The 15575-nt window shown below is 39.3% G+C and overlaps 1 protein-coding gene across 1 annotated transcript; it reads right to left on the bottom strand.

Moving 5' to 3' along the window:
* Window positions 1-946: 946 nt before the first annotated feature.
* On the bottom strand, window positions 947-15081 carry LOC113093995 (NLR family CARD domain-containing protein 3-like). The gene is made up of 8 exons (XM_026259629.1): window positions 15000-15081; window positions 14804-14920; window positions 14368-14475; window positions 14195-14255; window positions 13546-13738; window positions 11623-13372; window positions 1079-1252; window positions 947-980 (listed from the first exon to the last, which is right to left on the bottom strand). Exons 1-8 carry the CDS (start codon window positions 15044-15046, stop codon window positions 947-949), a joined length of 2484 nt encoding a protein of 827 aa, XP_026115414.1. The 5' UTR covers window positions 15047-15081.
* Window positions 15082-15575: the final 494 nt, after the last annotated feature.

The following is a 15575-nucleotide window of genomic DNA, read 5'->3' as shown; positions in this document are numbered from 1 at the left end:
GAAGACGCAAAAATGACATAATCAAAACCGTCAATCCAAAGTTTGAATGCCATATTCATTTCATCCTCGGCTTTGTTTAAAACCATATACACTTGCCATCTAAAACAAACAACATGTTTGAGCAATGGAGACTTACAACCAAGCGGTATTTTTTTCATTTGCGACATGATTTTGCCATGCCGAGACAACTCTGCTACTAGCACCTCATCCTTAATAAAAGGCAGAACATTGGAGGGGATTATTCTTTTTGCTGGTTGTATTAATGGTACAACAGAAACCAGTGTATCTTGGATCACAACTCCACTTTGCACAACACTATTCACCTTCTCTATAACGTCCAAGAAAATAACCACAGCGCCATTCATTCTGGATGCAGACACAATGCTATCATAACTGACAGCCTTCGCAACAGCCAAGGCACAATCTTCAACCGAACAATTAAAAGCAGGCACAACTTTAATGCCATGCCTGCGTGAAAGTTGGTCAAAACTTTGACCGAGCGCCGCCGGCGTCGCTATAGTCACCTGGCAAACGCCGGCCTATAGCGTCCTCTCCCTTTACACTTCACACAATAAATACTCCTCTACTAACTAAATCAAAACGTTAAGACAATGAACACCAAGACACCTGTGAACAAACTGTGTGCTGTGCACGGAGACAGAAAGAGGGAGAGAGAGAGAGAGAGAGAGAGTGAGTGTGTGTGTGTGTGTGTGTGTGAGAGATAGAGAGAGAGTGTCTGAGTGGCACAATTAAAACATTGGCTCATTCAGTTCTTTGTGTGAGTGACTGTTTTCATTTGACAAAATTAAAGAAAAAAAGTCTCACTGTGTTATTTTCCCATTCATCCGATTAAGAAAACTATATATATATATATATATATATATATATATATATATATATATATATATATATATATATAATTATTATTATTTTATTTGTTTTTTTTTCAGAGGGATGCTTGAGAGTTTAAAGGGTCTGAACTGAGGGTGAGAGGGCAGCAAACAAAACCACTTCTACAGAAAACACATCAGTTTTTACTTTTTACTCCAAACCTTACAGTTATTGAGATGAGACTCACCATAGTTTCTTCAGTTTACAGTGTGGATCCTCCAGTAGAGCCGAGAGCAGCTTCACTCCTGAGTCTCCTGGTGTAGTACAGCTCAGATTCAGTTCTGTCAGGTGTGAGGGGTTTGATCTCAGAGCTGAAATCAGAGCAGACCAGCCTTTCTGTGTAATACGACAGCCGGAGAGACTGCAGAGAACATACAGAAGAATAAAAATGAGTTATTAGAGCTTGACTTGTGTCCAATATTACTGATGAAAAACACAGATGTAATATATATTTATAGATATCAATTATTAAACCAGACAGAGAGTGATTCAGAGTCAAGTTTCATTTTAATAGACTTCAGACTCAAACTGAAATTTCTTCAGATTTAACTCCAAATATCCCCATAAATATTCCCAAACTACTGGAGTCTTAACATTAACTACTGAAGAAGATTTAGTATTTTATTTGTATTCAGTCTGCTTGTAGTGGAGCTGTACAGACCAAGTACATTGTGATCATTTGTTTTCCTGATTTATATGAGACTGGATAATTATCAAGACTACACAGAGACACCCAGACTACATGATTTATCAGACGTCATAATGATGGGCTCATTGTGCTGTCTAACTCTTTATCCAGCATACGTGAGTATTTGGTTTAATTTACCTCAGATAAATAAGATACGTAATTATTCAAACACAACCTACAACTTAATTTTCTAATGTGACTAATGTAGCCTCGCTCGCACGGTTTAGTTTTTCATTTTGTCTGCTAAGGCCATAGCTGCCAACTCTCATGTGACGCCACACATCAATTTTCTCACGCACAGTAAAATCACAAAGAGAAGAGGACTCGGAGACCGACAGACAAGACAAGGCAGGATACTTATGTTAAAAAAAATAATCTCATCTCTCCGATTCTGTCAATTTTATTTAGAAATTCAAGTAATAAAGACTGTTTTGGTGCTTGCAAATGTGACGTGACAGATCCCTATAGCGTCACGTGAACGGATGATTTCTTGCTAATGAAAAATGTTAAATACAGTTGTTGTTATAATAAATAAAAAACGCATTGTATGTATTTTTTGTCATGGGAAAAATCTTGTGTAGCCTACCTAATATTTATCCAAATGAGTCAATATTGAATCAAATCACAAGCACTGAAATGAATTGAAATCATAAAATTTGTGTCAAGCAATAAAAAAGTATCTTATCAGAAATTGCACCATGTAAACAATATAAATTGTTGTTACTAAACCTAATACAATCCTGATTAGTTACTAAAATGTTCAGATTTTTTTACACCAATTTGATATTTAAAAATAAAATATTTAAAAAGTATATAATTATCTAACATCTGACTAATTAAAAATTAACGTCAAAACATTAAATGCTAAATGGTGGTTATATATAGGCCTATCTAGCATTACACAAACATTTGTCAGAAGGTCGTATCTTAGTGACTAAACAGCCTGACGTGTCTCACAATTCAACGATGTTACAATGTTTTCTGACATTACACGTGTCTGCTTCATTAGAGCCTGTTGTGAGGAAAAAGCTTAACGTGGTTTAATCATAAAAATCAATCAGGAAAAGTTTTTTCATGCACTCAGTTGTAGCATGCAGTCCAGGATGGTCCCAGAGCATGAGCTGGAGCTTTTTGATCAAATAAATGTGTTTTCACCTGACACCTGGCCCTCTCCAGTGCCACAGCTGTATGGAGAACAAGAATTGAGGCAGCTGTGTGATAGTCTGGCAATGAACTACTGTTGTGTCAAACAAGGTTTCAGGGACTACAAGGAAAACCCAAACATGGCAATTAAAGAGGCTCTTCTGAAATTAAAACACACAGTAGATACACTGGCTGTGAACACAGCTGAATGTGAAAGGGGATTTTCAGCGATTAATATTATTGTTACACCGCTGAGAAATCAGCTGAAGATTGTCAATGTGTCCTCTTTGATGTTGGTAAAGTTAGTGGGTCCACCACTAGAGATGTGTAACCCAACTCAGTTTGTTAGTAAGTGGGTGATGACAAGGAGGTCAGCAGACCATGCTGTCTGTAGACAAAGACAGCATAAACCAGAGGAGTCTGCATTTACTCCTATTTGGAAGCTGATGAATGCATGAATTGTAGTATGTGAATAGGTAAAAGTGTTGTTTGGGTTGTTTCATAATGCATTGGGTTGAGTAATTACCTCCCGTGTCGGTGTAATTAAATCAAATATAACATAAACTGACAAAGAAATTGGCCCTGATTCTCTTAAATCAATATAATTTTGAATAATTTTTAAAAAGATGTTTAAATATTTGCCAACCAATATTTTCAAACATATTCAATTTCATACGTTTTCCGAGGGTGAAAATCCGTTGACTGCTTGTTACATTAAAGGTTATAAATGATACAAAAAATTGCAAAGTATTTATCTTTGTTTGAATAACTACTCAACCTTACCTAACACATTAATACTGTAAAAATAACCCCTTTGGTGTAAAACACATTAAGTCATTTCATGGCGCGATTTTTAATGATGACCACCGTAAATAAGGGCTCCCCTTCCCTACAAAAGCCAATTTAACCACTGACTGTAGTTACCATGTTCTGAACATCACATCCTGTCTTTTCCCCCAGATCTAATCTATCTAGATGGTTCAATAAAAATACTTGGACTTTATATCTAAAGATTACCTCAATTTAGCACCAGCAAGCTTGTTAGCTAGACAGTTAGCATCAGCTAACAATATTTACTTATTTTCAGTTTTGTTATGAAGAAACATTAATATCTGTCTACTCGGCTAGTTAATCCAAACACTATAAAAATGTATACTGTTGATAAACAATATGAAAACAGACGTCACATAGGGCTAATAAAGCTGTTGTCGTTAATTTGTGTTATTTTAATGTTTCTTTCTTTTTTTTACCTAAAACCTGAGTGACACTGATTGATGTGTCTGACTTCACGCATTTCAGTGAGCTTGAATAGATCACTCTTTACAGCAGATTTAGTTCACAAACAACTGACAGTTTTGACCTAAATATGATTTTCAGTTTCAATAATTAATCCTATAATTCGACATTAATAACTTACTTTTAGCAGCATCAGTCGCAAGATCTCCTGGTTCTTACCTGTGAATTCAGTTCACTGGAGACTCGCACTAAACGGTTCATTTGAATCACACTGTAAAAAATTGCTGTAGTTTCTACAGCAAAATTTTACAGAATTTTACTGTATAAACATTTTACAAGATGCAGCTGTAATTCACAATGCATTATGGGTCAAATAAGGTTTTACAGTTGTTAACAGTATATTTCCATGTCACCTGTAATTCATTTACAACAAGCAGGTGTTTCCTACACTAATTTACTGTAGTGTGGCATTATGGGATTGCGCGCATCATTCAAATTCAGAAACCCAGCCGACTGGAGCAGCCCGAGAACGATTGAAGATAAGAGGCTTTATTCATAATTCCTGGTAAGTTCACTTAATTATACTTAAGAAATAAAACATTTTATATTTATTTAAGTTAATCTATAAGCAATTTCATGTCACAATAGCCTCCTATCCTGACATTTAATGGCCTTGGTAACTTCTGTGTAGTAAACTGGGAATTGCTATCATAGCATAGTTACGCCAAATGTTCGATTTTTGGAAGTAAAATGTTCTTATTGAGAGCATTAAAAGTAGTGTTTACCTAATGCGAACGATTGTCATAGTAACTAACGTTAATATCTATCTAAATAACTGACGAACAGCAACATTTGAAATTTCATTTGTTTATATGTGTTCAACTATCCCATATTGACTCAACACCTTGTTACTATAATAAGTGAAAAGACATCTTTACATGCCCGACTGGACAAGTTAGCCTGATAAAAAAAAAAAAAAAGAAAAGAAAAAAAGACGCATCGAAGGAAGCATCGAAACGCGAGACTGATTCTGATTATATTAACGTTTCATTCAACATCAAAACAAGCTTAACGGCACACATAAACTTCAGAGGTAAATGTTCAACTGTTGAGTTTATTCATAACATATGATATAAGAAGCATCACAAGTGAGCTTTTTTGCTGAGTATCACGATTGCAAATACATAGTTCAATAAACAATTAGTTAACAAGTTACTTACTTTTTTAGACACAATATTAACTGTTGTTGTATTTCACCAACGAATATAGTTCCAAACAAAGACCAAAGCAAAACTATTTTGCTCATTCTCAAATCAAAACTCTGCAAACTTGAGCTAAATGATTCATCTTTTTGAACGGATCTGTTCAATGAATGACTCAGTTGATTCCCTCATTAAGTTATTTACTGCCACCTAATGGCGGATTAGTTTCAGGTTTAATAAGTATTGCATTTTTCCAACATTTATTAATTGTATTTATAATTGTTCACAATTGTACTATAATGTAGTATTTATTAATTGTGTACACCATTAGGTAACAAGTTTTACTTAAGTAATTTAATTCGCGAAAAAGGTTACTTATTCAAAATGAAATGTAGTCATTCATCACTGTTAACTGTTAATGTCGTTCCAAACCCGTAAAAGCTATGTTCATCTTCGGAACACAATTTTAGATATTTCAGATGAGAACGTCTCGGTTACGTACGTAACCCTCGTTCCCTGATGGAGGGAACGGAGACGTTATGTCGACCGACAAATGGGGTCTCACTTGGGAGGCCAATCATCTCTGATTTTAAGAGAAAACGCCAATGAAAATTGGCTAGTGGATTAACACACCTAAGCCACTCCCGTGCCGACGGGTATAAATAGGGTGACAGGTGCATCCACTCATTAGGTTTTACGCTGAGGAGCCGAGAACGTGTCCCGGCAACAGCGAATGGTTCAAGGTTGTGGCATGGGGACATAACGTCTCCGTTCCCTCCATCAGGGAACGAGGGTTACGTACGTAACCGAGACGTTCCCTATCTGTCGGTCACTACGAGTTATGTCGACCGACAAATGGGGTCCTATGGAAAACGCCACAACCTGAACCTCGTCACAACCCTGTGGCGCTGCAATTGTTGACAAGCCCTGGCGTGCCACAAAAGCTACGCTTAAGGTCGTAAACCTTCCCAAAGCCCCAGCGCAAATTCACTGACCTTGGTACCGAAGGGGCCAAAGGGTGAGTACATCGCTGCTGGAGAAGGCCATGCTGCTGTTCCGCCAACATAAAGTAAATGGAAGGGATTCAACCTTCAGTGAAAGATAGCTTCAAATCTTCCCTATTTGTTCTTTCAGCTGGCAAGACAATGGGGAAGCGAGCCTTTAGGAAAGGCCGCTACGGAGACCACATCCTACCCATAGGGAGGTGACATGTGGATATACCGATATGGACTGACCCAGGGGGCAGTACTACATATGGAAGGGGTCTCTGAGGCAGGTCCTACCTTGGAGTAGGGATGGAACGGCTGCCAGAAGAGACTGACAGAACGGTCTGTCAAGGGAAGACACGGGTTTACCAAGAGGGAAACCTTACCGTGGAAGAATACACATATGGGATTACCCGTAGGGAACCCAGCCATATGGACACCTAGCCCAGTACAGGGGCTGACCGGCTCCGGGCATGCTAACGCCAGTACTGGGCCTGGCGTCAGACTGCTCCGCCAAGTCTGACGCCGAGGGTGCTGGAGGATGCTCGACCAGGGTACGCCAACCGGGGAACTCTACTGGGAGAAGAAGGCGCTCACATCCCCATGTTAGGGGGAATGGCGCAGCAAGCGAGACACCCAGCCAGCCCTTCCCGCCAATTACCTGTTACCCAACACACGGGAAGAAACTGGCTCTACACGGAGGTTGTAAAACCTCGCAAAGGTGTTAGGTGTCGCCCAGCCCGCAGCTCGACAGATGTCTGCCAGAGAGGCACCGTGCGCCAACGCATAGGAGGAGGCCACACTCCGTGTGGAGTGGGCCCTCACCCCCAGGGGGCACGGCTCGCCTTGGGAATGGTAAGCCAAGGCGATGGCGTCCACTATCCAGTGGGCCAACCTCTGCTTAGAGACAGCCTTCCCCTTCTGCTGACCTCCAAAGCAGACCAGGAGCTGCTCAGAGCTTCTAAAGCTCTGGGTGCGGTCCACGTATATGCGAAGCGCTCTTACGGGACACAGCAATGACAAGGCTGGATCTGCCTCCTCCAGGGGCAGCGCTTGCAGGTTCACCACCTGGTCTAGGAAGGGAGTGGTGGGAACCTTGGGCACGTATCCAGGCCGGGGTCTCAGGACAACGTGAGAGTAGGCCGGCCCGAACACAAGGCACTCTTCACTTACCGAAAATGCTTGGAGGTCCCCGACCCTCTTGATGGAAGTGAGCGCGATCAGGAGCGCTGTCTTGAGAGACAGGAACTTCAGCTCAACCGAATCCAGCGGCTCAAAGGGACCCCTCTGAAGTCCCGCCAGGACAATAGAGAGGTCCCAGGAGGGAATCAGGGGTGTCCTAGGAGGATGTAACCTTCTGGCACCCCTCAGGAACCTAACGATCAGGTCATGCCTCCCCAGGGACCGGCCGTCCACTGCATCATGATGGGCTGCAATGGCAGCCACATACACCTTCAGGGTGGAGGGTGACAGCCCACGCTCCAGCCTTTCTTGCAGGAAAGAAAGCACGACTCTGACCGGGCATCTCCGGGGGTCTTCTCGAGCATAGGCCTGCCTCGTAGAAGGGGCTCTAGCCTGAGTGATAGTGTCTACCACCGCTGGGGGCAGATCAATTAGGTCTGCCGCGTCCCGTCTAGAAGCCACACGTGGAGGTTCCAGAGATCTGGACGCGGGTGCCAAATGGTGCCAAGCCCCTGAGAGAGAAGGTCTCTCCTCAGGGGGATGCGCCAGGGAGGGGCTGTCACGAGGAGCATGAGTTCCGAAAACCAGGTCCGGGTGGGCCAGTAAGGCGCAACCAACAGGACCTGTTCCTCGTCCTCCCTGACCTTTTTTTTGCGTCTGTCCCAACAAAAAACAAAGATGATGGCTTTGTAGCGACTTCTTCTCATCAACTACTCGGCTCCGAAGCAAAAATCTAATGAGTGGATGCACCTGTCGCCCTATTTATACCCGTCGGCACGGGAGTGGCTCAGGTGTGTTAATCCACTAGCCAATTTTCATTGGCGTTTTCTCTTAAAATCAGAGATGATTGGCCTCCCAAGTGAGACCCCATTTGTCGGTCGACATAACTCGTAGTGACCGACAGATAGGGAACCAGGAGGCTTGCGTCTGTCCCACTGACTGCCAAACAATGTCTAAGCCCAGAAAAGTATGAAAATGATTGTCAGAACAGTCCATCTGCCATCAGTGGTTCAACTGTAATTTTACGAAGCTACAAGAATATTTTTTTTATGCAAAGAAAACAAAAAGAACAACTTTATTCAACAAAGTCGTTATTTTTTATTATGTCAGCCGCACCACACGGATACACTGTTTTCGTTCAAATCAAAGCGTAAATAAACAGAAAGCATGTCCATGTGACCCAGCTGACACAGAACAGGCTATGTAGTGTGTGTCCAACAGATCCTCTCCAAAAATGGCACTACACTGACACAGAGGAGACTAATTGTTGAATAAATCCTTATTTGAGTTTTCTTTGCACACAAAAATATTGTCGTCGCTTCAAAATGTTACTGTTGAACCACAGATGGACAATTCTGATGATGTCTTTCATACTTTTCTGGGCCTTGACAGTGGTACTTACTGGAGAGTCTATGGGACAGTCACAATCTTCCCGGTTGCATCCAAAATATCTTAAATTGTGTTCCGAAGACGAACAAGGTTTTACGGGTTTAGAACGACATGGAGGTAAGTGATTAATGGCAAGATTTTCATTTTGGGGTGGAGTAACCTTTTAAGTAAATGCTGATTGTATTGTATAAGTGGCATTTTGACATTTATTTTATTGAGCTAGTTTCATTTGATACATAGCTTTATCCTGATGCTTTTGCATGTTTTTATGTGCAGATGTTTTCTTGGAATCACAACACTCACTGGATACAAGACGGACACATGGAGGCAAAACAAGTGGAAAAGTCTCAGAAGAGGGACAACCCCAAAAAAGTTGATGGACTTTCAGTATGTATTTATTAAATTGTCTTTTGCAGGAATATTCTTAATTTAATAGAACATAAGCTCAAACCACAGAATTTGTGATTTAATGTTGATTCCAGCATTTTATTTGAATCCTTTTCTTTAAAACATATTTTTTTAAAATTTTAAATTTTTTTAAAAAATTATACAAATTCTGTTGATTGACCTTCAATTTAATAGAAAGTTAATGTTCTACTCTGAATACGGCTTTTTTAAAACAGTTATTTGTGATGCTATGCTATTTTTATGATAAGATTTAACTGTTGAAAGACTGAAAATTGTATTTTACCAGTAAAAGCCTTGCAATGTCTTTCTGCCAGTTTTAATAAATACTTATTTGCATCATCATTGACTTGGTTTTCATTCATTTGTACATGTATTAAGATAGAGCTCATGATAATGCATTTATATCAGTGTTTTATAGTTTACTGTTAAAATTATTCTTTAAAGCAGTTTCATTGTAAAATTATTACAACATCATATGGTATTTAGGGGTATTTACATGATTTTATTGGCAACTTTTGTTGCCAGTTAAATACTGTAATTTAATGAAATTACAAAAAAATGCTGTAAAATATATTTACAGGACTTTATTGGCAACTTTTTTGCCAGGTAAATACTGTACTTTAGTGAATTTACAAAATATTGCTGTAAAATAAACTACTTGTAAAATGCAATGTTACTGTAAAAAATACTACAAACTACTGTATTTCACATACAGCAATTAACTGTTATTTGCTTTGCAGTAATGTCCTGTAATCCATTTTACAGCAATTAACATCATTTTTACAGGATTTTATTGGCAACTTTTTTGCCAGTAAAATCCTGTAAATTCTACAGTACATTTTTTACAATGCAGTGAGTTGTCGACTCTAGAACAGCTGCAATCAAATCATTCTAATTCCTGAATGAATCGTTTGGTGCGGTTTGAGAAACGACTTAAGAACCGGTGCGGTTTGAGAAACGAAGATTCATTGAAAAGAATCAGTTCGTTCTTGAATCAGACATCGCTTCTGCGTCTCAGAGCAGGTGATATACTATATATTAAGGAGTAATGATATTTTTTTATGAAATGTAGTAGTGAATAAAAACAGTGGTGAAGATTAAAAAGTCAAATAATATCTTTCAGCTTGCATTTGAATAACAACCAGGATTAAGTATAGCGAGCGAACCTTGTTCACAGAGGATACTAACTGCCCCACAACATGTGAATCAGCTGTTAGAATTGACTAAAAAAGACATCTAATTCTTGATCTGCTTCAGTGATGCAGATGGTAAAATCTCTGTCTTGTTCTTTCAGATGCGATCGACCCGGGTTCAGATCCGTCTAATAATGAAATTTTCTCCCTTTTGAAATTACACCAGAAATGCATTTAATTTTTAAGAAAATGAAGTAAATAATCAAAAAGTTGAAAATAAAGTATCGTGTAGGGTTAGGATAAGTGTAGGAGGCCTTTATTGTCCCAATAAAATGACTTCCATTTAATATTTTAAATTAAAATTTACAGTCAATAATTGATTAATATAATAAAAGTTAATATCGCATACTATTTTATAATATACTACAATATTGAGGTGCAGATATTGCCACTATTTGCAGTAAGTATAAATAGCAGAAAATCGTGCCTTTTTTTCTGACAACACGCAATTGATATTGCAAGCGAATCAAATCGTACTGTCTATCTCTGTAATTAAACTAGTAAAAAAATCAAAGCACATTAACTAAAAGCCTATCCAGACTGCAGGACACAGAAGCGATCACACTCTGATCAGAGTCTCGCGGCTGCATGACCCTGTGCATGAGGAGAGAGAGTCTAGAAACATGATCGAGTCAAAGTTACTCAAAATAAAACTACTCCAGGAAAGAACAAATACTTGAGAAATGAACTTAAGTACAGTAACGAAGGAAAGATACTCCATTACTGACCAACACTGGTCATGAAACTATACAAGATAGACTTATCCATGTCAATATAAATAAAAATAAAAAATTCTGGAGAGATAAACCAAAAAATGAAAAAAGAGTAAAATAGCATTACCATAAATGACTGTAACATGATTACATGCATCTGTTGTTCTTCAAGTGGCTTTGACTAAAGATCTTTTCCTTTTTTCCTCAGTTTTACTAAAAACATTCTTGAATAATTTAATTGAACTGGATTGTTATACTTATGAATTATTAGATTGAAATTTGATTATTTTCACTTATTCCAACAAACCTGAAAGCAACTTTTAAGTGATTGATGATGATCTCAATCCAATATTTGTAAAATCAGAGTCACAACCCTGTTCCTGAAGACACCTCAACTTTGCAGAGTTTGGATGAATCTCTCTTATCAAACACACTTGATTCAACTCATCAGATCATTAGTAGAGCGATCTGTGATGTTAGCTGAGTGTGTCAAATAAGAAAGAGCTCAAAATATACAGAAACAGTGTAGAGAAACACAGACCTGCTGTATAAAATAAAGTCAATAAAACAAAGACACGTTAAAATACTCACTTTATCTTTCTAGATGCTTTGATCACTGGCAGCAGCCTCAGAAGACATTCTTCTGATAGACTATATTTACTCAGATTAAACTCATCCAGATCTTCTTCTGAGTTCAACAGCACAAACACCAGAGCCGACCACTGAGCAGCAGACAGAGAGACTCCAGAGAGACGATAGTCATCTGTTCTGCTCAGATATGTTTGTATTTCCTGCTCTAGTGAACGATCATTCAGTTCATTCAGACAGTGGAACAGATTGATGGATTTCTCTGGAGAGGGATTCTCCCTGATCTTCTGTTTGATGTATGCAGCTGTTTCCTGATTGATATCAGAGCTGCTTACTGTCTTTCTCAGGAGTCCTTGTAAGAGAGTCTGATTAGACTCTAGAGAGAGACCGAGAAGGAACCGGAGAAAAAGATCCCAGTGTCCGTTCTCACTCTGTAAGGCCTTGTCCACTTCAGTCATCATTGATGACCTGAACTCATTCTTCAGTCCTGTGTTTTGTTCATAAGAGGACAGCAGCTTGAATAAAGCAGCAAGAAACTCCTGAATACTCAGATGAACAAAGCTGAACACCTTCCCCAGCTGCAGTCCAGACTCCTCTCTGAAGATCTGGGTACAAACTCCTGAGTACACGGACACTTCTCTGACATCAATGCCGCTCTCTTTCAGGTCCTCCTCGTAGAAGATCAGGTTCCCTTTTTCCAGCTGTTCAAAAGCCAGTTTTCCTAGAGACAGAATAGTATTTCTAGCCTGATCAGGATCGATTTCATATTTCCCATCATACTTCTGTGTCTTCAGTTTGGTCTGAAAGATCAGGAAGTGTGTGAACATCTGTGTGAGAGTCTTGGGGATCTCTGCACTCTCTGCTTTACCCATCATCCTCTCCAGAACAGCGGCTGAAATCCAGCAGAAGACTGGGATGTGACACATGATGAACAGACTTCTTGATGATCGGATGTGTGTGACGATTCTATCAGCCAGACTCGGATCATTTATTCTCTTCCTGAAATATTCCTCCTTCTGAGGGTCGTTGAATCCTTGTACCTCTGTGAGCTGGTGGACACACTCAGGAGGGATCTGATTGGCTGCTGCTGGTCGAGAGGTGATCCAGAGGAGAGCAGAAGGAAGTATGTTCCCCTTGATGAGGTTGGTCAGCAGCACATCCACTGAAGCTGATTCTGTCACATCAGACAATCTCCGACTGTTTTGGAAATCTAGACGCAGTCGACACTCATCCAGACCATCAAATATGAACATGACTTTGTAGTCCTCATAATCTGCTGGCTTTAATTCTTTGGTTTCTGTGTGAAGGTGGTTTAGAAGATCCACAAGACTGAGATGTTTCTGTATCAAGTTCAGCTCCCTGAAAGGAAGTGGAAATATGAAATGAACGTCCTGATTGGCTTTTCCTTCAGTCCAGTCCAGAATGAACTTCTGCACAGAGACTGTTTTTCCAATCCCAGCGACTCCTTTAGTCAGCACAGTTCTGATGGGTTTGTCTTGTCCAGGTGAGGGTTTAAATATGTCATTGCAGTTGATTGGTGTCTCCTGTGTCTCTGGTCTCCTGGACACTGTCTCAATCTGTCTCACCTCATGTTCATTATTGACCTCTCCACTGCCTCCCTCTGTGATGTAGAGCTCTGTGTAGATCTCATTCAGACGTGTTGAGTCTCCATGATTGGACAGTCCTTCACTGAGTCTCTGATATTTATCCTGTAGTCTGGATCTCAGTTTTTGTTGATACACAGGCATCAGTTCTGAGCAAAGGAAATAATTGTTGTTATTGACAGAGCAATATTTAAGAAAAGTATTTTTAGGTTTGGTATGTTAGATATTAGATTGTGTGGTGACATTCAGGAACATTAGTGACTGAAGACAGAAGGTTGATAATAAAAACACAGGCTATAATCTGCTGATCCAGAGCTCTTACTGGTCTGTAGTGTGTCAGCGAGGTCTGTCTGGTTCATCTTCCTCAGGAGGAGCAGTGTGATCTTCAGAAGACCCTCTCTGACTCTGTTATGACCCTCATCAACATAACGGTCTCTTTCAGAGCATTCTGGGTAATCTGGACTCAGTAGTCTCTTAAAGCTTTTTAACTCAGAGATGATTTTGTGCTCAATCTCCTGAAATCATAGTAAATATTCAAACAATAAACCTGCATTCAGTCACAGAGAAGGTGAACCAAAGGATCAATACACAAGAGTTAAAGCATGAATATTAATAAACATCACTGAACTATATCAGACCTGCTAATAACTTCACTGTATGCTCAAACATCAGCGTCTACAGATACTGAGGTTAAAAGAGAGAGTTTGACTGGATTGGCTGTTTGTTAGATTGATGTTCATCTTTGTGCAGCAGTCAGGTTACATATGGATTCATCTTCTCTACTTTAGTGGACATTGATCTGCTTTATAGTGGACTACAACTTATCTTACGTGTGTGAAGGAAAGTAAATATGACTATTACAGAGAGGATTTCACAGATTTCTCCATTTCTTAACACTTTTACCCAGAGGATTATTCTGTTCACACACACACACACACACACACACACACACATAAACACACAAAACCAACCTTAAAAATGGAGTCTAAGTTCTTCTTTGCTGTTTGTGATTCCGGTCCTTTATGTTTTTGACTGTCGTTAAACAAATATTTAATATCTTTGTAATAATGTATTTAAAACACATCAGTAAATTAATGAATATCATACATATTATGTACTTCTCATACTGTAAACTAAAAAACACCTCAGATCAGCAGATGTGTCTCCCGAGCTGAAATCAATTGGACGACCCATTGACCAGTCACTCTTGATGGACACACAGCTGGGTTCAGGAGATTCATTCTGACACAGACTGAAATATAACAGAAATACAAACTGTTTCTGTAAATCTCACTCTGCTCTGACAGAAACACATTCACTGTTTCAATCTCCCTTTAATGTTCATCTTTCACTTGAGGAGTCTGTTGTGACTCAAGAGTTAAAATATTAAAGTATTATATTTCTATGAATAAAAGGAATCTGCCCCATGTGCTCTTTTCATTCATATTTTACAGAATAAAATGGACCAATACACAAATATAGATAAAGACACAGACACATCCAGCAGCAACAGAGACAGCTGGTGACAATATCCATAACACACCACAGCTACAGTAAATATGACACTCATAATATCTCACCTGGACTCAACAGAATAGTCTTCCTCTCTGCAGAGATCTGAAACATCCATCCGTCGTTTTTTCCTCACAGACACATCCATGTGTTCAGATAAATCTGATTCACGCCCCTGAATCTGACTATAAATGAAAATTATATTGTAGTGTGCATTTATTGTTTCCGAACATTAAAAATGTTAAACATTTCAGGTTTTCTCACCTCTTGACTGTCTTTATCTGTGTGTCATGTTCTTCAGAGAGATTCATTCCTCCCTGATCTTGCACAACGTCTGTTTCAGATTCCTGAATCTGCTAAAAAAAAATATCCGATTTCGTCGTAGCAAACGGATCAACCACTTATGACAGATAGCACAAAGATTGTCCGAAGAGATGACGTTGTTCCGATGCGCGTTCTCGTCTTCTTCCTCTCTTTACCTACTTTCGCTTTCTAAGCCCCTCCCCTTCCGGCTTCTCATTGGAAGAACACTGTCCATCAGTCACCCGCATTGAACACTTTAATTGGGTAAAGAAGACTTCAACTCACTTTACAGAAATGCATGTACACTGTTCCCAAGCTTACATTGACCTGAATTCTGAAAAGGTTTCTTTTCTCTAACCAGAGAATAAAAAATAGTAAAAAAAAAAAAAAAAAAACGAAAATAAGGAAAAGGAATATAATTTTGATAGCCTACAGAAAATCTTGCTATTTCCACAGTGTTTTTTTTTCCTCAGAAAACGGAAAAATGCATTTGAAGGAAGGAACCCAGATAGCATACATATCCGGGCCTCATCTGGG

The sequence above is a fragment of the Carassius auratus genome, unplaced genomic scaffold (assembly GCF_003368295.1).
Source record: "Carassius auratus strain Wakin unplaced genomic scaffold, ASM336829v1 scaf_tig00215208, whole genome shotgun sequence".
NCBI classification, from domain to species: domain Eukaryota; kingdom Metazoa; phylum Chordata; class Actinopteri; order Cypriniformes; family Cyprinidae; genus Carassius; species Carassius auratus.
Note: the sequence above shows the minus strand (reverse complement) of the source record. Positions and strands in the feature narration are given on the sequence as shown.

Bases quoted from the DNA above. Each gene is read 5' to 3' on its own strand.
- LOC113093995 (XM_026259629.1), bottom strand. From the start codon at position 15,046: ATGAATCTCTCTGAAGAACATGACACACAGATAAAGACAGTCAAGAG. The intron at 14,476-14,803 runs GTGAGATATTAT...GTTATATTTCAG, and splicing joins GACTATTCTGTTGAGTCCAG to TCTGTGTCAGAATGAATCTC. The intron at 1,253-11,622 runs GTGAGTATTTTA...TGTTCTCTGCAG, and splicing joins AAAGCATCTAGAAAGATAAA to TCTCTCCGGCTGTCGTATTA.